This window comes from Cheilinus undulatus, linkage group 19 (genome assembly GCF_018320785.1).
Source record: "Cheilinus undulatus linkage group 19, ASM1832078v1, whole genome shotgun sequence".
NCBI lineage: Eukaryota > Metazoa > Chordata > Actinopteri > Labriformes > Labridae > Cheilinus > Cheilinus undulatus.
The window spans coordinates 19,464,890-19,492,196 of NC_054883.1; the positions used below are offsets into that span (position 1 = coordinate 19,464,890).

At 39.5% G+C, this 27,307-nt stretch overlaps 1 protein-coding gene across 3 annotated transcripts in view; it reads right to left on the reverse strand.

The window, feature by feature from the left end:
• Positions 1-17,211, reverse strand: part of itprid1 (ITPR interacting domain containing 1) — a 30,787-nt gene extending 13,576 nt beyond the window's left edge. Inside the window, exons 1-6 of one of the 3 annotated variants that reach the window (XM_041814190.1) lie at positions 17,015-17,211; positions 16,808-16,923; positions 14,168-14,219; positions 11,984-12,021; positions 7,225-7,278; positions 3,951-3,999 (exon numbers count right to left, since the gene is read on the reverse strand). In XM_041814190.1, the coding sequence (XP_041670124.1) occupies positions 3,951-3,999; positions 7,225-7,278; positions 11,984-12,021; positions 14,168-14,219; positions 16,808-16,913 (299 nt within the window). In that variant the 5' untranslated portion in view covers positions 16,914-16,923; positions 17,015-17,211. Of the gene's footprint in view, positions 1-3,950; positions 4,000-7,224; positions 7,279-11,983; positions 12,022-14,167; positions 14,220-16,807; positions 16,927-17,014 lie in introns of all 3 variants that reach the window. The other 2 variants (XM_041814188.1, XM_041814189.1) reach the window with 2 other exon arrangements.
• Positions 17,212-27,307: the final 10,096 nt, after the last annotated feature.

A 27,307-nucleotide genomic window follows, 5' to 3' on the forward strand; every position in this document is an offset into this window, starting at 1 on the left:
AGTGGAGGCTAGGCCTTATGGTCAGCCCTTTCCTATAATATTTCTTTGAATCTCTCTACCACAGAAAAACCCACAGCCCTTCTTCTTGACCCACGTCTTTACTTTCATTGTCCAAAAATTGTAAACATCAGTAGTTGGTAGTCGGTAGTTGCAATTTTGAAACTGAGTTACTTTTTAATATCTCCAAACAGCAGACATGACTCCAGCTTGACCTCTTATTCAAAACTTCAGGCTGATAACATCATGTGTCCAGCTCTGCTACTTTGTTACATTCCAGTTGAGACTTTGAAGTACTCATACATTTTTTTTTATTAAAGAAAAAACAGAGCAACTTATGGGCAACTATTTTAACTTAGTTGCAAGACTAATTTGGTCATCTTTTAGCAGTCAGGACTATAAGGACCCACCTGTTGGTGCTTCATGGTTTATAGACAATAGGCAGAGAAACTAAAGCTCCCTTTATGGTTTGCAAATAAACAAATAAGGAAAAACAGTTTAAATTCCCAAACTGTAAGACATGCATTTAAAGATTTTTGCCAAGCACATACTCATAATAACTGTTTACTCACATTTTTCCTGTTGTCTTTGCTGACCAGGACCATGTCTAGTCTGCAGTCCTCGATCCTGTATGCATATGTTACCTGGTCCTAGCTGATTCATATTTTCTGTAGCTGTCATGGATTGTCATAACTACCCTTTGATCCGTTCGCTTTCTATGCAAACTGGCTGCATGCTGGAGGAGGATGGGCTGATTTGCCTGTTAAATATGACTTGTAGTTCCATATTTAGATATCTGTTGAAGCTGTTATGACAGCCCTGGATGATCAGTCCCTGAAACACAGCAGTGCCAGACAATATCCTAGGAGAGTATAGTGTACAACTAACACTATAAAGTCTAGGAAAACACCAGCGATAAAAATATGTTTTAACATTATTAGAAATCATGACTACACTACAGGAAAAGCTCTTCAAACATGCTGTTTGTCAGTTCTGCCACCGGGGGGCTCTCACTGTGTTTCCTGACGGCATTATTTTATTGAAATGATGTGAGACATACTTTTTAAAAATCAGTGTATCTAAAACAAAATAAATGACTGTGGATTTAAAGAAGACTCCCACTGCCATGTCTCCTTAGCTGAACATGGACAGACCATGGAAAAAGAGAGCACAAATACCTGGAACCTGTTGTGGACAAAAAGGTGAGCTTTGAGCCTTTTGCTAAAGCTGTCAGCAAGACAGTTAACCAAAGATGTTATTGTCATGGTAAGCTTCATAAATGTAATGTAGGGAGTGTTTTTATGCACAAGATTGATTGTAGTTTAATTCAATCTGTTCTTACATTCTCTTCTATCCTTTTTTGGTTCACTTAATTAAAAACAACAAAAACCTACAGCTGGGTTTAGTCAAAATTGCAGACACTATTCTGAGTGATTTATTCAAAATCAGAACTCTTAAAAAAACCCATTTGATCCTGAATGAACCAGACCATCCACTCTTCAGTGAGTCCTTGCTGCTTCCATCCGGTCGCAGATACAGTCTAAAAAATATTTACCCATTGGATGTTTTACCCTTTTATTGATTTCATAAATAAATCATGGTCAGTGAGTTCTCTTGCAGACTGAGTCAGATTGTCCTTCAGGATTTTCCTATATTTTGCCACTTTTATTTTATCCTATACAAACCTATCATGACTGGCTGCTGAGAAGGATTTCCACAGCATGATGCTGCCTCCACCAGGCTTCACAGTGAGGACGGTGTGTTTGGTAGCATTGCGACTTGTCTGATGAGACCAAAAAGCACCTTTTTGGTCTAATCAGATCAAAGAACTTTCTCCCACTTGACAATAGAGACTCCCACATGCCTTTTGGTGAACTGTAGTCCAGATTTAATCTGAGTTTTTTCCAGATGTGTGTTTCTCTTTGATACTTTCCCATAAAGCTTTGACTTTGACTTACTTCTTGTTTTGAAGTGAGGACTCTGGTTTAATGGGTGCATTTCACACATTAAATGAGAAAAGCTGTTCATTATGGCCTTCCTGGGGGTATTCCTCCTAAGTAGCTAACGAAGGTTGAGCTTTCCTGAATTGGCCTGATTTAAGCTAGCTACAGTCAGCATGTGTGCTTGTGGATGGGATGTTTATGAAGCCCAAATCAATCGGAATTTAAAAAGAGGATACTAAAAGTGAAAAAAACGTGAGCTGAGTACTTTTCCTTGGCCAAACAATGTATATTTCTAGAGTTTCAGGAGTTAAATGAACAAGTTTTGACCAGACAAGGCAACATTTTCAATTTTGTTCATCAAATGCTTCAGCTCAACTTTTTACAAATCCTTCTGTCATAAATTATTCCCTTAAAGCCGTTGTCCTCCTTGCCTTTTTTTTTTTTTTTACAATTTTAATGAGTAAAAAAGTGTTTCAGAAGAACTAAACTATAACAAATAAACTGTTGAAAAAGATACTTTGTAAAAAAAAAAAAAAAAACTTAGATTTTATAATCATTATCCAATAAAAAAATGCTTCTATGCCATTTTAATGCACCCATGATAGGTTGGATTGAAACTTTTTTGTAAATTTTTCATACATTATTTGTAGTTTATTTTCACACAGTGTCAAAACTTAAAAACCATAGGATTTAAACCTTAGGATAATTTATTAAAATTAGTTCATAGTTTGGTGTAACATCTCGCCTCTTTCAATCACAGCGTTTCAAGGTTTATGGTGACCCTCAGCCAAAGCTATTTTTTCAATTCATCTTTGAAACTAGTAAACCTGAGGAATATATAGTTTTATAGTGGAAAAAACTGACATAATCTTCTTTTTGAGATCGGTGTTAAAACATTGTCGTGGTGTTTTAAAATGTATTGCTGGAATTTGTGCCTGAATGAAATTAAAGATGTAAATGAGGGCAACAATATGTGGCGAATCCATTTCAGTTCATCTAACATCTTTTGAAGCTCAGCTTAACTTGTCCGGACAGTTAACCTGCTCCAAAGCAGGCTAGTTCTGAAGTCTAAGTAACCATGGTTACTCAGCTGACACTCCAATTAGTCACACTGATGAAATGAAATTCCTAGTAAAATAAGCCAGACTAGCCAAAATAAGCCAGGCTTAATCCTTTATCCATGTTCATGGATGCCATAGCACATTCAATACCCTTCTGGTTTGTCCTGAGCTATCCCAGAATGCTTTGCACTTCTCATTATGAGAAATTCATCCATGAAACCAAAACATTGGTTTTAGTAAATAAAAAGTATGCGGTGCCATTTTTGTTGAACAGTCATCAATGCAACCAAAAAGTAGTCAGCAGAGTTGTACAGAACAGACTAGCGTGTCTCTACTCTTCTTTTGTTATTGTTTTGATTGGCAGCTAATTTAACTTCCGGTGCCTTTAAATTATCTTTCTTCCACGTTCTTATCCTCAGTTTTTTCTTCAGTACATGGATGGATAAATGCATTGTTTGCTACCATGTGACTGACTGATTCAATATTTGTGTTAATGAGCAGTTTAAAAGCTGTACCTAATGATGTTTTTTCTTAGAAAAGTCTGATACCAGGCTGAGCTCCAATTCCTCAGACCAACATGAATTCATCATGACTACATTTCTGTTCTATCTTTAGTCTGTCATTTCGTTCAAGAGGGTTAAACAGGCCTTGAAGACATTGCCATATTTTCAGAATAAATCTGTTGAATATTTAGATTACCAATGTAAGGACACATTCAGACAACACTGATGAATTCAATCCTTGATCAAATATATCTGAGTTATTAATAATGCTTAAGTGAGATCAGTTTCACATTTATAAACTGGTGTTGTAATATACATATGGTTCATAACACTCCCTTAATTGTAAGTAAATAACTGTGCAGTGGGCCAGAGGTCAACCTCTCTACACTCGTGACCGTGTGGCTCTGTACCTCTGACAGCAGATAAAAACAAGGAAGTATCCTTACCGGAGAAAATCCTGCACCGTCCTCACTCTCTGGATACCATATAAAGACGCTGTAGGAGAGAAAAGTGCTGCTGTGTTAGAAGTCTGAACAAGAAGGATAACAGTTCACGCCAAGCAGAGAGGGGAACATCAGGAAAGGAGGAATGCATAACACAGGAAAAAAGTCAAAAGTCAGTACATCTTGTCCAGGTCTGGTGTCCGAGCTCCTCAAGCTATATTAGGAAAGTGTTTCTCACTGTCTCCCTCCCTCTCTTCTTTTTCCTTCATAGGGAGTTTGGCTTTTGGCAGTCCCTTCTAAGTCCCTCTCCCCGACCGGGACTCTGCTTTAACACTCAGTGTGTTTACATGCAGTTAGAAAGAGGTGGATTATTGTGTGTGAAATATAAATGAAAACAGAATGCAGGGATTTTAAAACCGAATGAACCCACATCTTTGTTCACAATAGAACATAAACAACATATCAGAAGATGAAACTGAGACATTTTAGCGTTTAATGAGAAATATCAGCTCTGCTGAATTTGATGGCAGCAACACATCTCAAAAAAGTCGGGACAGGGTTCTGTTTACCATTTTGTAGCATCTCCTTGTCTTTTAACAAAAGTCTTTAAATATCTGGGAAAAGTTTTTGGGAAGGAATGTTGTCCCATTCATATCTAATGTAGGATTCAAGCTGTAGTTTAACTCCTGGCCTTTAATGGAGGACACACAGCATGCAAGGCTTTTTCCTATGTTGCTTTTTCTACTTTTCAGCATTGATAGTTCTTTTCCAAATGTGTAAGCTGCCCACGCTATAGGTACTTATGCAACCCCATACCATCAGAGATGCAGGCTCTAGAACTTTGGGCTGATAAAAAGCTGGATGGTCTCTCTTCTCTTTAGTCCACAGGACACAGCATCCATGGTTTCCTAAAAGAATTTCAAATTTTGATTGATCTGACCACAGAACAGATTTCCATTTTGCCTCAGAACAGTTTTTATGAGCTTTGGCCGAGAGAAAACAGCGCAGTTTCTGGATTGTGTTCAAATAAGGCTTCTTTTTTTGCAGCTTTAACTTGCCTTTGTGGATGCCATAGCAAGCTTTGTTGGCAAGTTATGACTTCTGGAAGTGTTCCTGAGCCCGTGCAGTGATTTCCAGTACAGAATCATGCCTGTTTTTAATGGCTCGCTGACTGAGGGCCACGAGATCACGATTCTCTGAATCTTTAGATGATATTATGGATTGTAGATGGTGGGATATTCAAAGTCTTTGCAATCTTACATTGAGGAACATTTTTCTGGAATTGTTCCACAATTTTTAGATGCAGTTTTTCCCAGACTGGTGGACCTCTGCCCATCCTCTCTAAAATTCTCCTTTTATACCCTGTTGCCAATTAACCTGGTTAGTTGCAAAAGGCTCCTCCAGCAGTTTTTTTCATAGTATCACTTTTTTCACCCTTTTGTTGCCCTGTCCCTATTTTTTTAGATGTGCTGCTGTCATCAAATTTGAAATGAGCTAGTATTTTTCATGAAATGGAAAAATGTCTCAGTTTCAACATCTTGTTAATTTTCTATTGTGAAAAAAATATGGGGCTGGAATTTGGGTTGTATTAACTCTTGCATGTATTCTTATCTTTCAGTCACATGACCTGCGCAGAAGCCTGGAGGATAAAAAATAGTTTAGGAAACATGAATGACTTAGGAGATTTTTGTTTGTCTGTTTGTTTGTTTGTTTGTTTGTTCGAGGTTTTTTTTTTTTTTTTTTTTTTGCACAAACTTATTCTCCCGTGTTTTTGGGACCAAAGAATTAAAAACAATCATTCTGTGATATAAAAAAAGTCTTCCAAATATTCACATTTTTACAAAAAGAAGTCTTTGAGCTTTTGGGAATTTGAGTCATTATTTAAAGCAGTTCCTGTCTGCAGTTACACAGAGGGACACATCACGGCCTCTCTGTGTCTCTTTCTCTCTATAATTAGTCATTCAGTCTCTTTCACAGTTTATAACACTGCACTGTTCAGCAAAGCATGAGGTGACAATGGAATAGTTGTCATAGCCCAGTCACAATGCATTGTGGGAAACACACAGACAATATGGTAACGGCATTAGCCGTTAGTGGCAAGGATGGTCAAAAAATGGATTTTAATTGGTTAAAAGATGTCCAGTATCGGAGTTAATGGTGTGGATTTATTCTTAAAGACCTGGGGGGGGGGTCGACCATATTCCAGACTTACTAAAAAACCATCTGTAATAGTCAAAGGCATGGATAGCGTCATTAGAATTGCACAACAGAGGGCTTTCAGAGGACAATGATGCCGGTCTCAGACTGAAAGTTTTTGCCACTTTTGAGCCTTGTAAGTGCTTGGAGACAATAATTCAATCAGCTGGCTCTCAGCTCTTTGCTGTCCATGTCCTGCAAGCCTCATCGTGTAAGCACTGAGCTAGTTGCTAACTTGTGCATGCTTAGGCCACGACAGTGGTCCAGTTTCATCAAGCTATTACCATAGATTGACATACTGACTGGCATGGTAGTAGACTTTCTTCATCCGTTCTGCCAAAGAAGGCCTTTTTTAAATTGAAACTTTTTAGTCAAAAAAGTAGTTTCTGTGTTTTGTATTTAAAGGCCAAAATAATAATAATAAAAAAAAATAATGTGCATTTTGCTCATCTGAAGAACAAAAACTGAGGCAAAGGTAGGAGGATACAAAGGGAGACTTTTGTCTAACCTTTCAGATAGTGCAGGGTTTTGATGGAGGAGGTTTATACTGAGACCTCTGCTTCATTAATCAATAGAAGGAACCTTCTGGTGTTTTGTGAGGGTGCCTTTGATATATCATTGTTACTAAACTGCGTAGATTTGACACTGAAATATAAATCAGGCTTTATAGTGTCATACTCTGAATGTGTCACTTTTTCTGATTTGGCCTTTAAGAATATGTAATCTAGTTTTGTAAACTATATATAATATTTTGAGGAAAGGGAAGCATATTTTTCATGAGGCTAATATTTTAGCTTTTCCCACTGTCTGCTACTAATATTTAAAAAATTTTTCAAAACTAAATGTTTTAAGTCTTTCCCTGTGCTACTGAGGTACAGGGAGAGATCACACCTCATGGCTCAGCATAAATACACAATAGATCCTGGCGATGCCCTTTCTCTCTCAGTTTGTTTTATAAGGCACCAGCTGATAGATCACCGGCTTGTGTTCCCAAATTGAACAGTCTGTTTTCCAGAGTGCGCCTGTAAAGACTCCCCGCTCTGACTGGCACCGTAAATGTCCAGGCTAGGAGGTTGTTTACCTTCTACACCCAGGGCCAGGTCATCGTCACAGCTGGTGTTCCTCTTCACAGACTCTGAAAGAGATGCAGAAAATTCATAAAATTTGAATCTGTTGAGAGGCTCAAATCTGATGGTTTCATCTGCAAACCTAAGAGGGCAAAAAATTGATAATTGACCCTTTGGTGGCTCCCTGATTGGTCTGCTGACCCACCAGTCAAAGGCTACGTTCACACTGCAGGCCTTAATGCTCAATTCTGATCTTTTCTCAGATCTGATTTTTCTGTTCACACTGTAGTCAAATCCCAAAAGATCAGATACGTATCTGATTTAGAACCACATTCGAGAGTGGCCTGATTCTGATTCGAAAAGGTCAGATTCAATGTGACTTGCGCTGTTCACTGTCAGAAAAAAAATCAGATACAAGTCTCATGTGAGCAAAAAAATCAGATTCAGGTCACTTTAACCGCAGTGTCAACGTAGCCATAAAGACCCTCATTGCAACATGTAAATATGCAGCTTCTAGTCCATGTGTAGAAGTTCATTGTGTTTCAGCTTGTCACTGCATTCAAATTTAAAGCTGTTAAATGCAGCCTTCCTGGTTAACATTATGAGCAATCTCGGACAATGAAATGTCAACAGTGAGTGATCCATTCTGGGCATCCAGATATCAAGTGACTGCACTTTAGTGCAAACATCTATGCTGCATTAACATCTTTAGTGACGACCTGCTATCATAACCAAGTCACATGTCTTTTATGCAAACAAAAGCCCATAAAAAATTCTGTGGCTCTCTAACCATGGCTTCATATCCCTGCATACTGTGAGATGCTGGCAGTTAGAATTAACTGGAGCTGAGCCACAAGCTAAGAGGCCAGCGGGGCCTCGTTGACAGCTTTTCTCCTTCACTTTGCCTTCAAAATTTCTAGGTCTTCATGTCAACCATCAGTGCCTGACCTCATGGAGTTAATGGGCATAAATTCCCTAGGCTATAGGCTAGCCTAGCCTAGCCTAGCCTAGCCTTGCCCCGCCTAGTCTAGCCTAGCCTAGTCTTGTCTTGTCTTATTTGCATTTGCAGAAGCAGTTCCACAAATTATTTTCCTTCAGACACTCATACTTCACTGATCCTCTTTCCTCATGCTCCTCCTCAGACCTTGCATGCATATATGAGGACATCACATTTTGGCTTTCCTACAGCATAGTAATCATTTCTGCTGTTAAAATTTTTGAGATATTTGACCAGAATGTCCAAAGTTTAAGCAATTTGCTTAAAATAATGCAAGAATATGCTGTTTGGATATTTCAGGGAATTTGCCTGGAAATTTTCAAGCATTTTCATGGAAATTTATTGAAAATGTTTTTATATTTTGTAAAATTTGAGAGGAAGTTTGGGGGAAGTAGCTTCAAATTTTTCTTTTGACATTTTCATGGGAACATGGTCAAATTCTGTTGATGTTTGGGAAAATTTGTTTATTTTCAGGCCTTTTCATGGACATTGGAAAAATGTATTTGTATTGTTTTTTTTATTGGAGTTGGTGGTATTTATTTAAAATGCTTATGAATTTTCATGGACATTTTAAAGAATCTGTTTTAATCTTTCATGAAATTTTGGAGAATGTTTTTGTAAATTTGGGGGAATTTACTATGACATTTTCAGGGGAATTTGCTTTAAATTTCTGTGAATTTTCAGGAATTTGCATGGCTTTTTTGGGGCTATTTGCTTAGGTTTCATGATAAAGTTATACTGAAACATGTGGGGTACTTTTTATGGAATACTTTAGAAATATGTTTAAGGTGTTTCACAGAAATGTAAGGAAAGTTCTTTGAAATTTTAGGAAATTTGAGTAGATTTTAGTAAAGGACTTTTTTTTTCAAGGAATTCCTGTCTGAGGACAAGGCTAATGTTTGAATTGATCAGGTCCTACTGATCTCAGATAAGTGGGAGAAACTAGAAATACATTCAAAACAAAAGCTCAAGTCTCAGGAGGTTAAGGTTTAATTTTGATTTTTTCTTTATGATGGCTGGAGAATTGTGTAGACCAGCTGTCCCAATGTTTTTGCCATACACTTCCAATGTACATCAAATCCTTCTGAAAAGTATAACTTGTAATTAAAATTGTCTTAACCAGGGTGAAAAGAGCCTGCTCTACTCAAAGGTGAGGGGGAGGAGTGGGCAGATGCATAAAGAGCAATTTGCCGTTTCCATGGTTTTCTTAACCAACATTTGCATGCAGTTTGAATGGGCTGACCACAGGGCAGGGTTATGGAGAGCTGTAGGTTAGATAATACACTCTTAACAGCTGCATGTGTAAATTCAATCAAGTTTGGCTTTTGAATTCATCTAATAACAATTACTGTAGCTCTCAGGCTGATAAACAAAGGGAGAACATAAGACACAGTATTAAAAGGGTAAACACACACTGATAAAAAAAGGTATCTGATATGATTGACATGAACACACAGCATGTAAATTCCACCATCGGGGTCCCTCAATCAAACTGATAACAAATAATGAGGGAGAAAAGTTATAAAATGACAACTCTGTTTTTAAAATGTATGGTTTCGTTTCACATAATGAAGGAGCAAAAAGTGTCTATCCTAGCTTGCACTACATGCTACTAGCAAAGCATCATGGGCTTGATTGCAGTGTTAACCCAAAGGTCCACTTTTAAGAGCTTTTCTCTCACAGTGTTTGAAATGATCAAAGAAACTATCATTTAAAAGCGTATTTTTTGCAGAAAGACTCCTTAATTTAAAAAAAAAAAAAAAAATCGAGCCAAAGAGGTGGCCAGAGCTGAGCAGCTCATCTTCACTTAAGGTGGAAATGTCTAAAGAGGCCACAGCGTAACATGAACCTACAGTAGCAGTTCTTTGACCCTGGGACAACCTCAAACATGGGGGATTTCTCTGACTTTGCACAATGTTGTCAACATTTGAGGTAATGTGAAAACTCAACTTAAAGGGATATTTCAGGATTTTTGAAGTTGGGTAGTATGTGGTGCTTGGCCATAGTAGTGGCATTAGCCTGCAGTGATTTCTGTGAAAGTTGATGTGGTGGTTATTACAAGCTCAGAGAGATCCGTGCCATAGTGGCTGTAGATGGGAACGTTTTATCTGGTAGTTTAATCAGTTTTATGTAAAGATGGGCCAAGAAAACATGTTGGCTTGTCTGTACGATGTGTCGAAAACGTACAAAGCACTTCATTTCTCAAAAAAAACCCTCCGTGTCATGCACTAATTTATGATGCAGCATTCGGCATTTTGTCTCCTTCCGCCGCGCACTGATATCCTCTGATCAGTTTTGTGGGTTGGCGGGCTTCTGCAGAGATAATAACGCCACACCAAGCTAAAACAAAGATAATATGAGCGATTTCAACTTGAATGATGATGATGAGCTGTTTAGGGTGGATACAAGAGGATATTTGTATGAACCCAAGTACACAGAAGTAGAACTTGTACAGATGGAGAGTCAGTGGGCTGAAAGAGAGAGCAGAAAAACTTCACTTAAAAGTTTTGAGCTGGAGAGATCCCGAGTTACCTGGTGGTGTGGATGTGGAAAATGCAAACCCATGCAGGAGACAAAATGCCAAAAGCTGCATCATACAAAAGTGCAGGACACAGAGGGTATTTTTTTAATTAATTCATTAATTTATTTATTTAACCTTTATTTAACCAGGAGAAAACCTAATTGAGATTAAAAATCTCTTTTTCAAGAGTGTCCTGGCCAAGACAGCAGCAGTGAACAGAGTTTCAGACATACATAAAAACAGTCATACAACATAATACAAGATATGTAGTCCATATGCAAAAAACACAAGAATTTAAGCAGCAGCTATAAACCAGAATCAGCCAGAATGAATCAGAGCATTTGCATCCAGATGTGTCTGCTTCCAAGTCTTTCAACCTTCTCTTAAAAGTGTCCAATGAGATCAGTTCATTGAGTTTCAACTCTTTTTGTAAATCATTCCAGGCAGAGGGAACAGCAAATTTAAATGCCTTTTTTCCCAATTCAGTTCTGACCTTTGGGAAGGACAGCAAGTAAAGATCCTGGGAACGAAGATTATAAGATCCTGCACTCTTCTGAATGATGTAGGTCTGAAGGTAGGAGGGTAGAAGGCCAAGAATAACCTTTTTGGGAGAAATGAAGTCCCATGTATGTTTTTCAACAAAGCATATAGGGGAGGCAACATATTTTCTTGGCCCATCTTTACATAAAACTTGTTAAACTGAGCAGATAAAATGTTCCCTGCTACAGCTCGTAGTAACCACCGGATCAACTTTCAAAGAAATCACTGCAGGCTAATGCCACTACTATGGCCAAGTACCTCATACTACCCAACTTCAAAAATTCCGAAACACCCCTTTAAGAAAATAACATTGTAAGAATCATTTATTAATAAATGCAGACATTTCAGTACATAAATCCTACATGTAGTGACTTTAATGTAAAAAGTGACTCTGTAAAGCAGCAAAAACCATAACATGGAAACCAGAGTGTTATGCAACAGTGTTAACAGCTTCTGTATGTCTGCTCAGTCTCATACTCACTAGTGATCAGTGTGAAATAACACTCCCAGCCTAAGCATTCTCTCTATACTTTGACATTCACGCCTTCTTCTATTACAGCTGTTCAGATGTGAGCTAACTACAGAGGTGCTAGAACTGACAGTACTCACCACAATACAGAACAGAATCACATTAGGAAGAAGACAATGTAAAGCTGGCCCATAGTGCACAAACATCTCTCCACCTTTAAAACAGAATGATTTCCATTGATCCTACCTGGAGATTTCCGCAGTGGCTCATGCTTTGCATCTTCCCTGCAAACACAGGTCACGTCTTATTAGAAGGAGGGACAAAGTACAGCTGAGCACACAGGAGTGCATACAGGCACTGTAAACCCCTTTAAACCTTAATCTAATTTATCTGTGCAGTATTTAAGAAAACCTTCACACCCATTAAAGGACACATTAGTAATTATTATTAAAAACTAGCCTTAAAATGAAGCATGTATCATCTACTAAGGCTGACTTCATGCTGGATGATTTTTAAATCTTTACTAATTAAAAAAAACATGGGAGACCACAGACATAGAGAAGGTTTTAACTGATATTTCTGTCTCTGTGTCAGTGATAGCCGGGTCCAGAGGCTTTATGTTCAAATCCGTACTGTGCATCCAGGCTATTCTTGTAACCTGATATCTCAAGAACACTGACAGATCTTCATCAAACTTTTCACAAATGCCCACTCTGAACCACAGATGAACCTATTAGAGTTATGAGGTCAAAGGTCAATGTAAGTAGGCCTTATGTTAACCCCTAGCTTTGTAGCAGCCTATTGCACCAGCTCTGCACAAGAAATGCCTTAAGTTATGGCATAACGTCCACACTAAACCTCACACTGAAACTAGTCAAGATGAAGTCAGGGAGCATCAGACTATATTGGATATCATGAATTTGCCACATTATTTCTTTGTTGTAACAATGCTTCTGTGCAATAAATCTTATACTATTGGAAAACCTGTTAATTCCTCTTTTAAATGGTGCCATGTTTGTGAGGAACATGCATTTATGGGATGAGAATTTATGGGTTGCGCCCATGAAAAGTATGCCGAATCTTCTCTTCCAGTGCCAAACAGCTTAATTTGCTATCGGCTCTTGTTTTGAGCTTCTGGTTCCCCCAGGTGCTGCCAATCAAGTGCCTGATTGGCTATTGTTATGTTCAGGGATGTTAGGTTGAGGCAGTGTGATAGTGTAGGGCGGCATCTCCCTCACTGGAAAAACGAGGCTTGTCATCACTGGAGCCAATCTCAATGCAGAGAAATATGAGATGAGATTCTGCAACCAGTGGCAATCCCACATCTCCACAGTCTGGGACTGAACTCTATCCTCCAATATGACAGTGCTCGCCCCCTCAGAGTGGGGTTTATCAGAGACTACCTCCAGAATTTGGGAGTGGAGAGGATGGTCTGCCAGAAGTCCTGACCTCAACCCTGTTGAACACTTGTGGGATCAGCTTGGGTGTGCTGTTCGTGCCAGAGTGACCAACACAACCACGTTGGCTGACATGTGACCAAAACTGATTGAAGAATGGGATGCCATCCCACAGCAGTGTGTGACCAGACTGGTGACCAGCATGAGGACGAGGTGCCAGGCTGTTGTGGCTGTGTATGGTTCTTCCACACACTACTGAGGCTCCTGTTTGTTAAATGAATACATGTCTTGTTTCTTCAGGCTTTAATCATCCAGTCCACCAAACACCAAACAAGAGTCAATGGCAGAATAAGCTGTTTGGAAGAAGACTGCATACTCAGCTCTGCTGCTCATCCCACGAATGCATGTTCCATTTAAAAGGGAAATAAACAGGCTTTCCAATGGTAGAGATTTATTGACAAGAAAAATTGTTACAAAAAAGAAATAATTTACCTAACAGTAACTCACTTTCTTTTTGTGCTAAGTTTATGTTTGTGTAAGACCTGAAAACGGTTGGGTCAAATCAGTTAAGTGGGACTGTCCTGGAACTTTGTCCCATCTCCACACAGGATCTCTGGTGCTCAGTCAGAGTGACCATCATGATCTTGGTCTCCTCTCTTACTAAGACCCTTCTCCACTGATTGCTCAGTTTGGCTGGGTGACCAGCTCTTGGAAGAGTCCAGGTTGTGCTAAACTTCTTCCATTTGAGAATCATGGAAGCCACTGTGCTCTTTGTAACCTTCAGTGCAGCAGAATCTTTTTTGTAGCCTTCATCAGATCTGTACCTTGCAACAATCCTGTCTCTGAGCTCTGCAGGCACTCCCTAGTTTTTGCTCTGATATGCATTGTCAGCTGAGAGGCCCTCTATAGAGAGGTGTGTTAATAAAGTCCTTTAAATTAAATAACATCCATGCAGTTTCCACTTAATAGACTCTGTCACTTAGAGGGATCTAATTGACGTCGATACAGCAGCTTGTGTAATCCTGATACTCACTCAGTGACAGCAGTAGAGAGCCATTTCCTGACGCTGTCATTGGTTGAACTTCCTGTGGTTGACAGTGCAACAAATTATAATGAGACGCTGACAACAGGCAGCCACTTATAACAGAGACGTGATGTGAAGCAGGAAGAAGAGAGACTCTAAGAGCTGACCAACACATGCCTACATTTTTCACAGAATCATAAAAGGAGTTTAAGTTTTACTAAATGCTTTCTAATGCCATGTGCATCACAGCATCTTTCAGGGTTCAAACTTTGGAGCAGAGGCACTCTCCACCACCTCTTTAGTACCAATTCATGGCCCAAATCTTCTTAAAAATGGAAACACCTGTATTTATCTAAATTTGTCTCTCTTTTAAATAACTATCATGATCCATAGGTATGCACGCTAGTTTAATTTATAATTTGTTGTTTTTTTTTTCCTGTTTTGCTCCTTCAGACCTGCAGAGACTGCTCCAGCACATCATCATCCATCACACAGGGCCCCCTTTCACCGCTAGACCAGCTCCCTAGTTGGCATCCAGTCTTCTGTCTGTTTTCAATATGCACCACTCACTCCCACCAGCTAAAGTCCTTAGGAGAGACAACTTCTGAATAACCCTCTGTGCCTCTCACTGAAATGTTAACTGGTTCATAAATTAAACAAATTACTTCACTGCGACAGGAAAGCAGGAGAAAGACTGGACATATGGGGGGGCAGAGTGGGGCATGCACCAAACTTCAGTTCAAAATTGGTTCAGATTTAAAAAAAATCAAATCAGCTTTTTTTATGCCAAGATAACGAGATAAAGAAGTCACAAACTAGAGGAAAATAATTAGTTAAATGTAACTGCTATCACAGCAAAGTAGATAAGAATAAAGTACAGTATGTGGGGGTATGTCCTCTGAGGGCTTCCGTACATCATAGACTCCATGACCCACTTCTTTGTTTCAAGTTGTTGAACAAGTTGAGAACCACTGCTAACAGCTTTAGTATGAAGCCTAACATTCCATAAGAACCATGTAGAATTAACTCTACTCCCCCTCCCTTCCTGTTCTTCTCCCTGTTTGAGCTCCGTAGCTCCACCCCTCTTCTCACATACCTCCTCGCGAATGTGCACGTCTGCTGAATCGAATACTGACGGTGGCAAAGCTCTCGTGGAGTGATTTTGTTCCACTTTTCCACTGAAATCAATGACCGAACCACGGGCAAGGAAACACTTCTTCTCAGCTTGAAAAAAGTTCTACATAGGACCGAACACCGCTGGTAACTCCGCCATTGTATCAACTTCTCACTGAGCTGAGATGTGGAAGCGTACCCACTACAGCGGTGGAACGCTCCCTCTGACCTGAGCCTTGATTGGCTGCAAGTATTAGCTTCCTCATTGGCTGTAGCATCGTCCCTTGCAGCGCAAGGAGGCATTGCAGAAGTGTGTTATTCTGTTAGATGGCTTCAGTAACAAGACCCTAACAGGTTGTGTTGTTTTTGTGGGCATACGACACTAAAAATGAATTGCTTACTACAATTTTATAAGTTCACACTTACCATGAACATTAAATTTTATTAATGGTTGTTTGGTGGTGATTAGAAGTAGACTGGTATCCAATTCCAATCTCAGTATCAGAAATACTGCTAAAAATGCAGGTACTGGTATCAGAAAGTAACCGAGTTTCTGCACTGATCCGATACCGTTTTGTTTAGCTTTATATTTTGCTTTATAGCGCTAAATGTTAGCGCTATAAACTGGGAATCAATTCTTCTTCACACAAAAAACACTGCATGCAGGGGCTACCGTTTTTAGAGCAGCAAAGAACCAAAGGACCCACTGCAGCAGCAGAGAATGGTGTCTGTGTGACAGTTCTCTAAATGCGATCGTTAAAACGCCTTCCTGACCAGCGCTTGCATACACGACGAGAACTGGCACAATTTATCAAAAGCTAGATAACTTTTTAACCATAAATGCCTCCTACGTGTTATTCCTCTTGAAACAAGCCATTGTGCCTTCCTATCGACACTACTGATGCCTTTAGATCCCTTGCGGCGGTATTTTCAGCGAGCCTGGAAATCGTGTGACTTTTGAGGACTTAAATGATTAAATTCACACCAGTACACCTGATATTGAACGTCTTTTATCCATTTTAATTAAATTCTAATCATTTATTACTGCTAGCTTGAATGCTAACCATCATATTGTTTACCCTTTGTGAGGGTCTGTCAGCCAATAGCAGGCTGTTACTTAATCACGTCATGCTGCCTGAATAGAGTCTAATGTAGAGAGAGAGAGAGAGAATTTAATGTAGCCCCCTGCAGCATTGTTATTATATTTAGAAGTAAAACTCAATAATCAGCTGAAAAAAACTTTGGGGTCACAGAGATGCTGTACATTATGATGCTATTTTTTGAGCCATGTTCTGAGTCAAATATGAGTCTAAAATAATTTGCCAGTCTGCCCAGTCAGTCCAGAAAGTTCACACTGGCATTAGATCAGTACTCGGTAACTGCGGATACTCAACACCTTGATATCGGAATCAGGGAGAAAAAAATGGTATTGAACATCTCTAATTAGAAATCGCTCAGGTAAAGCATACATGTCCTATCATTCTTTGTCAAGAGAATCACAGCCTATAAAGTAAAACATTTCATCAGTTTCCATACCTTGAGTCTCAGGGTCCAGAGTGCATTCAGAAAGGTCTGCATGGCCCCACTGAATTCTGGAGGCCACCAGATTGGCCCTCTTTGCCACCACTTCATCAGAAGCCATTGAAAGAACACTACTGAGTCACACAGAGAATCATCATCTCAAGTCTAAAGATGTTCAAAAGCACACCAAGAATCATAGACACAAAAGTCCGTGGCACTTACCAGAGTGGCTCAGTTACATTGTCTCTCCTGTGAGAAGCTCAGCAGACAGAGGTGAGATTCCTCAGACACCGTCCGTCTGAGCCGCAGCAGCACTTCTTATTCAGCTCCTCTCCCACTTCTGTAAACATGTTAGAGAAATGCTGCCGCATGCAAATGACCTTGTTAAACCTCTCAGCCCTACAAGTAAATTCTGCTTTCTGGATGACTTGCATGACTTCCTGCTGCTCTTTTATCAGTTTCTGCATTCATCAGTTTTTAGGAACTTTCTTCTGTGTTCCTCTACAAGTAGGAGCAACGTTTACCACACATACAGAGTGAAAATGAAAGAATGCACTTAAGGTTGTTCATAAGAAAGACAGTATGGATGTTTCTACACCGCGTTCCACATTATTATGCAAATGATATTTTTCTCTGATTTTCCTAAATATTAATGCAAATGACAGTCAGAATATTTTTCAAGTCATCAGCCATTAGAGCATAATTCAAATGTTTCTGAACAAACTTCATAATGACAAAAATATTTAAAAAAAGATAAAAACCTCAAAATGCACTGTTCCACATTATTAAGCACAACAGCTTTTTAAAACATTTTATAGGTTGTAAAGAACTGAAAATGGTCATTTGTAGAAACTGCAGCATTAGGGGGTCATATTTACTGAAATCAAAGCTATTTCAATCAAAAACATCTTAACAGGACAAGTTCCATGTTAACATTGGAGCCCTTCTTTGATATCACCTTCACTATTCTTGCATCCATTGAACTTGTGAGTTTTTGGAGAGTTTCTGCTAGAATTTTTTTTGCAGGATGTCAGAATATCTTCCCAGAGCTGCTGTTTTGATGTGAACTGCCTCCCACCCTCATAGATCTTTAGCTTGAGGATGCTCCAAAAGGTTCTCAGTAGGGTTGAGGTCAGGGGAGGATGGGGGCCACACCATGAGTTTCTCTCCTTTTATGCCCATAGCAGCCAATGACACAGAGGTATTCTTTGCAGCATGAGATGGAGCATTGTCATGCTTGAAGAAAATTTTGCTACAGAAGGCACGATTCTCTTTGTGTACCATGAAAGAAAGTGGTCAGTCAGAAACTCTATATACTTTGCCGAGGTCGTTTTCACACCTTCAGGGACCCTAAAGGGGCCTGTCAGCTCTCTCCTCATGATTCCGGCCCAAACATGACTCCGCCCCCTCCTTGTTGACGCCCCAGCCTCATTGGGACATGGTAGTCATCCACCAACCATCCACTAATCCTCCATCTGGACCATCCAGGGTTGCACAGCACTCATCAGTCAACAAGGCTGTTTGAAAATGAGTCTTCATGTATTTCTGGGCCCACTGCAACCGTTTCTGCTTGTGAGCATTGGTTAGGGGTGGCTGAATAGTAGGTTTATACACGACTGCAAGCCTCTGGAGGATCCTACACCTTGAGGTTGGTGGGACTCCAGAGGCACCAGCAGCTTCAAATACTTGTTTGCTGCTTTGTAATGGCATTTTAGCAGCTGCTCTCTTAATCTGATGTATTTGTCTATCAGAAACCTTCCTCATTATGTCTTTATGCGCACAAACCCGTCTGTGCTCTGAATCAGCCACAAATTTCTTCACAGTACGATGATCATGCTTAATTTTTCCTGAAATATAGAATGTTTTCATTCCTTGTCCAAGGCATTACACTATTTGACACTTTTCAGCAGCAGAGAGATCCTTTTTCTTTCCCATATTGCTAAAACCTGTGGCCTGCTTAATAATGTGGAACATGTGGAAAAGTGCATTTTGAGGTTTTGATTTTAAAAAAAAAGTTATCATTATGAAGTTTGTTCAAAAACATTTGAATTATACTCTAACGGTTGATGACTTGAAAAATATTATGACTGTCATTTGCATTGATATTTAGAAAATCAGAGAAAAACGTCGTTGGCATAATAATGTGGAACGCGGTGTAGTGCCCTGTTAGCCCTTCAGAGTCATTTGAAAACTTCACCTCCTCATTTCAAATGGTCAGGAGTCAGACTATGTTTCAGTGTATTCTTAAAAGTAGATTTTTCTCTTTTTAGTAAGTACTTCTACATCATAGAGGATAGAAAATGCCGAATGAAGTCTGAATAACATCAGCCATTTGGTTTCACAATATGGGGCAGCCGCAAAACACTGTCATAAATCCCCCAAGTTACAGGGTCTTGTTCACAAGTGAGGGTAAAATGGACTGTGAAATCAACAGGTGGATTGGTGCAGCAGTAGTAGTTCTGCAGGCGCTGTACTGTACCGTTGTGGTGAAGAGGGAGGTGAGCCAAAAGGCAAAGCTTTCTATTTACCCTCACTTATGGTCATGAACTCTGGGTGACCAGAGAGAGAAAGAATGAGATCACGGGTTCAAGCAGTCGAAATGAGATTCCTCAGGAGGGTGGCCAGGCTCAGCCTTAGAGATACGGTGAGAAGCTTGATCATCCAGAAGGACCTCAAAGTACAGCCACTGCTCTTTACGTCAAAAGGAGCCAGTTAAGTTGGTTCAGGCATTTGATCAGGGTACCTCCTGGGTACCTTCCTGTGGAGGTCTTAGCATGTCCAACTGGGAGGAGACCCAGAGGCAGACCCAGATCTTGCTGGAAGGATTACATATCACATCTGCCCTGGGAGCACATTGGAATCCCTCAGGATTAACTGGAAAACGTTGGTAGGGAGAGGGATGTCTGAGCTGACTTGTGTAACGAGTGGTGTGTCTGCCCTGCTGTGGCTCTAAACCTCACTGGAAACACGCCTGTTATGTAGTGTCATCTGCGTTGTGTTCTGTTGTTGTGCTGAAGGAGGACCCGGACCACAAGTTGCAGCTGGTTGTTCATTTAACAGAACCGTACTGGTGGCATCTGTACAAGTCAAAAGAAAATACAAAGGTTCTGTGATATGCAGTATTTCCCACACACACGGGTCTCCAGTCCCCTTCTCTCAGTGAGCATAGCGCGAACTGAGAGAAACACTGCACTGACATCATGTAAACAATGATCTCTTAAAGTGAGAGTACAGGTATTAACAACACTGATAAATGGAGCCATAAAACGTGTTTTAACCATGATCAAACAAAATTTTCTCAGTTTCTGTCAGGATTTGGTGAAGTTTCATATATAAAAGAGATATTATTTTAACCTGGTTACACTTGCTTCACCTACTGCCACCTTGACCAGACCCCAGATAAACGTATGGATGGATGGATGGATGGATGTCATAAAGTCACCTTTGATTAATTTAGAAAAAAAGAGGTAAAGCTGAGGTGGTTCTTAATCCTCCTGACAAACAGCAGCTGCGTTTCCATTACCCTCAGAAATGTACAATAAAATAGCACAATAAAAAACTGGTGATGGAAACACCTGAATTTTAAAAAAAAAATCTCTCAAATATCACTAAAAAGTTTTTGCGCTCTCATGGGGAGGTCTTTCAGATGTTTCAATATAAAAATATATCCCAAAAGTGCAATGGAAACACTTTTTCCGCATTAAAAGGCCCAGGATGTAACGTATGGTGTCTCATGACCAGTTTACTCTGAGACAACGTGGCACGGTTCGTGTGGACAGAAGAGGAGACCGAGACTTCTCTTAACATCATACTTATACCCTTATAAGTGGCTTTTGCCATACATGGACTTTGTCTCTGAATTATCATCTGTTGCCTTTGTCTTTTGTTCAAAATTGTCAAGGTAACCGCTGTAGATGTAATTATAACCGTACCAACACACAACAGGTTTTTAGCATCCAGTTTTCTTGCAGCAGACTCCTGCGAGAAAACTCCTGAGATTTTATGAGAGTTGCAAGGCTCATGCTCAAAACTCTTTTCAATGGAAACACATTCAAAGCGCAGTTGTACTTAGTCAAAATTTTAAAAATATCGCTTTCATTTTGCGAAAACCTCTGGTGGAAACGCAGCTAGTGACATTGGCAGGGTTGCACTTATGTCAGCTATGCTCCTTATCAGTCATCCATCCATTTTCTATACCCCCTATCCCGTTGGGGGTAACTAGGGCTGGAGCCTATCCCAGCTGCCATTGGGCAGGAGGCCGCAGGGTAAACTCTGAACCGTCCATCTGCAAGAGACTGCAAGTCAATCTAAGGGTTGGCATGTAGAGACGAACAACCAGGCATGTTCACATTCACACCTACAGCTAACTTATACCGCTTTTCCACTAAAATTAGCGTGTAAAAGCAGGTTTTCAAACATGGGTAAACCCACTAACATTCGGCAAGTGACTCCTTTCCCATTGCCAGTAGACCCGGGTCTGATCGCCAGTAGACGAGCTACGTGGCTGTTTTTTTTCTTTTTTCCTCTGGTGCGTCAAGCTGATGTCATCACGTTATGTTTCTAGCTCAGTCTTGCTATAACAAAGATATCCACTGAGAATAATTAATGTTCTACTGACATATTCAGCTCCTACAGCCTTAAATTTCTCATGGATTATCCAGTAAAGCGCAGTGCTTCCTACTTATGAGCGCAGCCAAATAAAGTAAAGGAGAACCTTTTCTAAACAATCTTTCTATTTCAATTTTTCACATCTATCTGCTTCTTGGAAATGTTAGACAAACATTGATCTTTTTAATGATTTAAAACAGAAACTTCAGCCTGCCAAACTCCTGTCTCCTCCATCAGCTGTCATCCAGCTTAACAGTTGATGGAGGAGACGGCACTTTTCAGACTGAGATTTAAGGGTGAAAACAAAAAAAAACAGAACATATAGTCATTTCCAAGGAGCAGACATATGATAAAGGGAAATAGTAACAATCTTTTAGAAAAGTCTCCCATTCTCCAGCTGCATTTTTACGCAGGAAGTGCTGCACTTCCTGTGATAAACCATGAGAAATCCAAGGCTGTAGAAGCCTGACTTGTTCACAACAAAATAATAGCTTTCAGCAGATACCTTCATTATGACAAGAGTGAGCCAAAAAAGCATTTTTGTGTTTATATGTGCTGTTTAACTGCGCTGCAATGTTGGAAACCTCTGCCTTTACTCCTGTCTCCTCCAGCAGCAGCACATCAGGCTTTAATGTGCAGCTGACGGGCTGAAGTTTGTGTGTAATAACAAACAAAAGAAGAGGATAGATGTGATCATTTCCAAGAGGCAAATGATGCAATGAATAAGTAAATGAAAGGTTAATAGATTATATCATTTGAAAAGGATCTCTCCTTCCAGCTGTGCACAGACAGGACACCCGACGCTTTATGAGATAATCCATGAGATTTTAACAGACTGAATGAGCTAAATCTGTCCTTGGAAAAAAAAAGTATTCTCAGCAGATATGTTCATTATGACATGGGCATTTTTGTGTTTATATGCGCCGTTAAACTACGCTGCCATGCTGTGAAACTTCTACCTTTAAACTCCTGCCTCCTCCAGCACGTCAGGCTTAAATGCGCAGCTGACAGAATAAAGTTTCTGTGCAACAGCAACAAAAAGGATCTATGAGATTACAACAGGCAAGAAATATAAACATATTACTTGTATTAATATAAACGTAGGCACTTTGGGGTCAGTCAACCCGGGTCTGAATGCCAATTAGAGCCTTTCCCACTGCCGACAGGAGCCAATTGTTAGCGGGTTTAAATGGGTTTTCCGGCCAGTGGGAAAGGGGTATTAGAGTCACCAATTAACCCAAGGAGCATGTGTTTGGTGGTGGGAGGAAGCCGGATTACCCATAGAAAACCCACACATGCACAGGGAGAACATGCAAACAGCTGCGTACATTCTGCACTTGCTCTACTCTTTAGTTTTGGTACACATGCAATGTGACTTCTACCTCTAGGCAGCTGAGCGTGAATGCACTCCACCTTTTTGTAAACATACTGGGTATTTTGCTTTGTTTTTTTTAAATCATCATGGAAATGTTGTGGTGTTTTGATGTGTTCTACAGTCCTCTACATTCTTATCATCACTGCAATATCTGACATCTCTTTTAACTCTATACTTAGAGGTGCTGTCTGTGTAGGAGATCCTGATCTGATGTTTGACAGAAAGGGGTCTAAATCAGGAGCACTCAGACATTTTTGGCATAGCACAGCCAGAATTGTTTAAATATGAGAAACATTTGAAAGTCAGCGATGTTTTAAGGGAATATCTTCCTAATAAAACCTTTTATGTTGGTGAGCTTAAAATAAGGAGCCGGCTTCAGCCAGGAAAAGGGGTGTTTAAGCAAAATAGGAGATATGCAAAGTGTTCCTCTTTTCCTGGATTACCGCTGACGGAAAGTCATTATTATCTCTGGAATGGTGTGTTGAGGTGGAGAGTTAGAATTCAATACTATATCCCTGTAAGTAGCATATAGACCGACTACATCTTGTTGAATTGTGAAACAAAGAACTGCTTAAGAACAGAAAACTTGCATAACTGTCATTTTATAATATCAGTGCATGCTTGTGGACCTGTACTGTTAGTGTTAACATTTGCCTTCTTGGCCTGATTTCATTCAGATTTTTTTCCTTGTTACACCATTAATATCTGCCATAGTCTGCAAGTTTAATAACCAAAGCTAACAGACAGTGAATATACAAAACAGTAAACCACTGTTTTTGTTTCATGGATAAATTTCATATAACAAAGGGGAGAAGCTGCTAATAATGCCTGTCGTATCTTAGAACGCTGCTAACCAGGACGGCCACTTTAAAGGGGATATATTTTACCATTTTAATACAAGTTTATTTTGTTCTAAGAGGTCCCCAAAACATGCCTATGAAGTTTGTTGCAGAAAAACACTCCAGTATTGAATTTCTGCATGTACTAAAAACCCTTCTGTTTCAGCCCTGCTCAGAACAAGCTGTGTCTGTGGCTTTAAATGTTACTGATTTGTCTGACTCCGCCCCTGACTCCACCCCTCTCCGGAAATGGATGTGGTTTAATGGATGTGAGGAGGATCATGAGAGGAGGGCGGAACTTTCTTCCAAGTGGGGAACTGAACCTGGGGGTGGGGCTAACTCCCCACATGACATCATGAAGGAAAAATCTGAGAACAGCTTTTTTCAGCACACATTTTCTGGAAGGCAGAGAAAGCGAGGGGGAGGGAATGGATTTTTCTGGCAGTTGAGGGGATTGTGGACAGGTCAGGGGCACATATTTTTGCTAGAAAAGCCCGAGGAAGTGATCTTTGCATAATATGTCCTCTTTAACATCTTTTCTCCCTCATGATGTGAATTTTATCTGTGAAACCAAAACAGTGGTTTACTTAAGTAGGGCTGCCAGCATAAATGCATAAATCATGATGCAATTAAGGTCCATAATTAGTGCATGCTTAATTGGATGCTTAATTGTCACTCTCAGCACACTATGGCTAAGTCACTGCAGTTCTCCCTGCAGTCACGGGGATGTAAAATAAGTCAAAAGTCATCTGAACCTTGTAGTATCAAACATTTACCTTTTCTATTTCCTTTTTTCCTTTCAATCAGTTACAAGTTCCTTTTCTTAATCTACCCAGAATTATTTATTTCCTTCCAAAATAAAAGCATGGCTGTATCCAAACAGTTTAAGACAGTTTAAAGACAAACATAACAATTTTAACAACAAAATAGTGGAATTTAAAAATTGCACATAAAGGGGAGATTAATTGTGGTTAACTGCAGAAATTCGGAGATTAATCCCATTAAAGAATTTTGAACATTGAGAGATTGTTGATTATTATTAACAGAGTCCTCATTTCAAAACAACAATAAAACAGTGGAGGTGGGCGGAGCTTGGCAGCACATCTCTTCTCATCATCGTTTGTTATTGTTTTGATTGAAAGCACCAGAATTTACATGAGGCCAGAATTTTCTCATGTTCATCAAAAAAGCAGACTAAAACAAAAAGTGGATGTATGGCCATGTATCAGAAACTTTATGCCATTTTTTTCACACATTCATGACCCACTGAGAACAGCCCCTGGTCCTGCTTTTGGGTTCCTCACTTCCTTTTGCTTTGGCCCTGAGTTTTCCAGCACTATATTATATCTTCATTTCATCAGGAACAGGAATCAAATAGATAAAAGTCCAGCTCGCATTTTTCATGTATAAGGTTTTCTCTATTCAACATTGACAAAGGTACACTGAAGAATTTTGACCCTGCATGCTCATAAATTATTCCCTGCATTGTAGCAATGCTGCCATCTAGAGGACACAAGATGAAATGTCCCTCCTGTTAAATACCATGACCACTGTCTGCAGGTGTTTTAACCGCCAGGCCAGACTTTCCCAAACTTCAGTATGCTGCCAGTTTATGACTTGAAATTCTTCTACTTTTACATGAGACTCTTTTTCTAATTATTGTTTTATAAACAGGAAATTTCAATGCACATGCTTTCAGATGCATAAACATTACTAAGAAAGTGTGGGATCACAAAGTACACTTAATGGTCACTGTCATCATGTATTTCATTTCAATCGGGCATCTGTACAGTCACATAAATTTTCCTTTCTAGTGTCTTTATAGGTTCTCATTTATCCAGGTCATGGCTGGATTGAGTTCTGACTGATTTGCTGATATTCATACTGGCTTAGCTCTAAAACTGAAGAGGTAAAACGTCTTCAAGAACCTCACTCAAGTCCAGTAAACCCCTTTGTGAATTCTGGATTTCCGTTCTAATATTTATCTCTGTAATTGTACTTTGTGGCCCAGCAAACCTCTCACTTTTTTGTTTGAGGTTTTTTTTTTTCTTCTTTTTGTTATTTTAAATATTCAAAAATATCTAAACTAATAACACGTAAAATCCATCCACATAAAATCCATCCATCCATCCATTTTCTATACCACTTATCCCATTCGGGGTCGCAGGGGGCTGGAGCCTATCCCAGCTGTCATTGGGCGAGAGGCGGGGTACACCCTGGATTGCTACTTATTGTAAACAACCTCTCATGGCCCAGGCCCGCTTATATTACCTCTTGGGCCCACCAGGGGGTCCCGGCCCACACTTTGGGACGCACTGCAGTAGGCAAAGATTTACCTGTCTTTGTGCTCCAAGATAAAGATGTGGGGGAAATGTGGGGGACTGGATTGGATCAGATTGGTTTGGATTGGTCATGCAATAGTACTCTAATGTGTCCCTTTTTTGTGTGTTAAAATTGTTTTCATTGTTTTTTATTTATATTGTGCAGCAATTTGGTCAGCATTTTGTTGTTTTTAAACATGCATTGTAAGTAAAGTTGGACTGGACTGGACTGGACTGGATAATGTAACATAGTAACCTAACAAGTTCCTTTTAAAAGTAACAGTCCCCAGCACTGGTTACACCTCACCTTGAGACGTGTTAACCCTTTAAAGCCTGTTGTATCATTTTTAATTCATACTTTTATGATACCTCTATCTAATCAATATGATCAAAAAATAATAAAAAAATTCTGAATACAATCTGATAAGTGATTTAAAAAATGCCATCAGGTGGATTATCAGTTACCAAAAACACCTAATGTATCAAATAAGATACAAAATATATATATATATATATATGTTAAATTTTATGGAAATGTAGATTTTTTTTAATTTCAGTAGAAAGTGAAATAAACATTTCAGTTCCAAAAAATGAGAATTTCCTGGCTATAATTTGTGTTTTCAGGCTTTACAGGGGTTAAACTGTACAGGCTTCTATAAAAAGTAATATAAAGTACTTCTCGCTCACATTTAAATATAGTCTATTGTAGATCTGTAATGTTTTAAATGTAAAAGAGATGTGCAACAATATTTTTCTCCACCTGCTATGATTGCTTTCACCATATTACTCTTACACTGAAGCTATAACAACCTGGGCTGTCTGGTGTCAATCTCAGACTTTGTGATTAGTCAGTCAAAATTAATGATATTCATCTTTGGTTTTCTGAGAAGCCTGCCACAAGTTGATATTTTCACAATGCAAAACCAGAACAGATTATAGTTATTTTCCTTATCTCTCATTTTAATCGTGCAAACTACAAACAGATGATCTCATTGCTTCCTCTTTGTCCCCCACCCACCACCACCACCGCATGCGAATGCTTTTATTTTCTTGAGCTCTTGTCTTGAGCTGATATTTTCCCCCCTGTGGTTTGCTGTGCACGGAAGAAGCTTGTGGGTAAAGATGTAGCATGCCAAAACAATCAGAAAGAAACGTACCAAATGACATGGGCACCTAAAACATTCTTGTCCAGAGACCCACAGAAGTAGAGCACTTCTCAATCCATTTACACCGTAAAAATGGACTTCCAGTGAAATTGTTTAAATCATACAAAACGAGAGAGAGAGATTACTTTATTATAATGGGTACACTGTGTCTATGTTACCCACTTTTAACAATAATGACTGCAAGACAAATAAATTCAATGAACTCT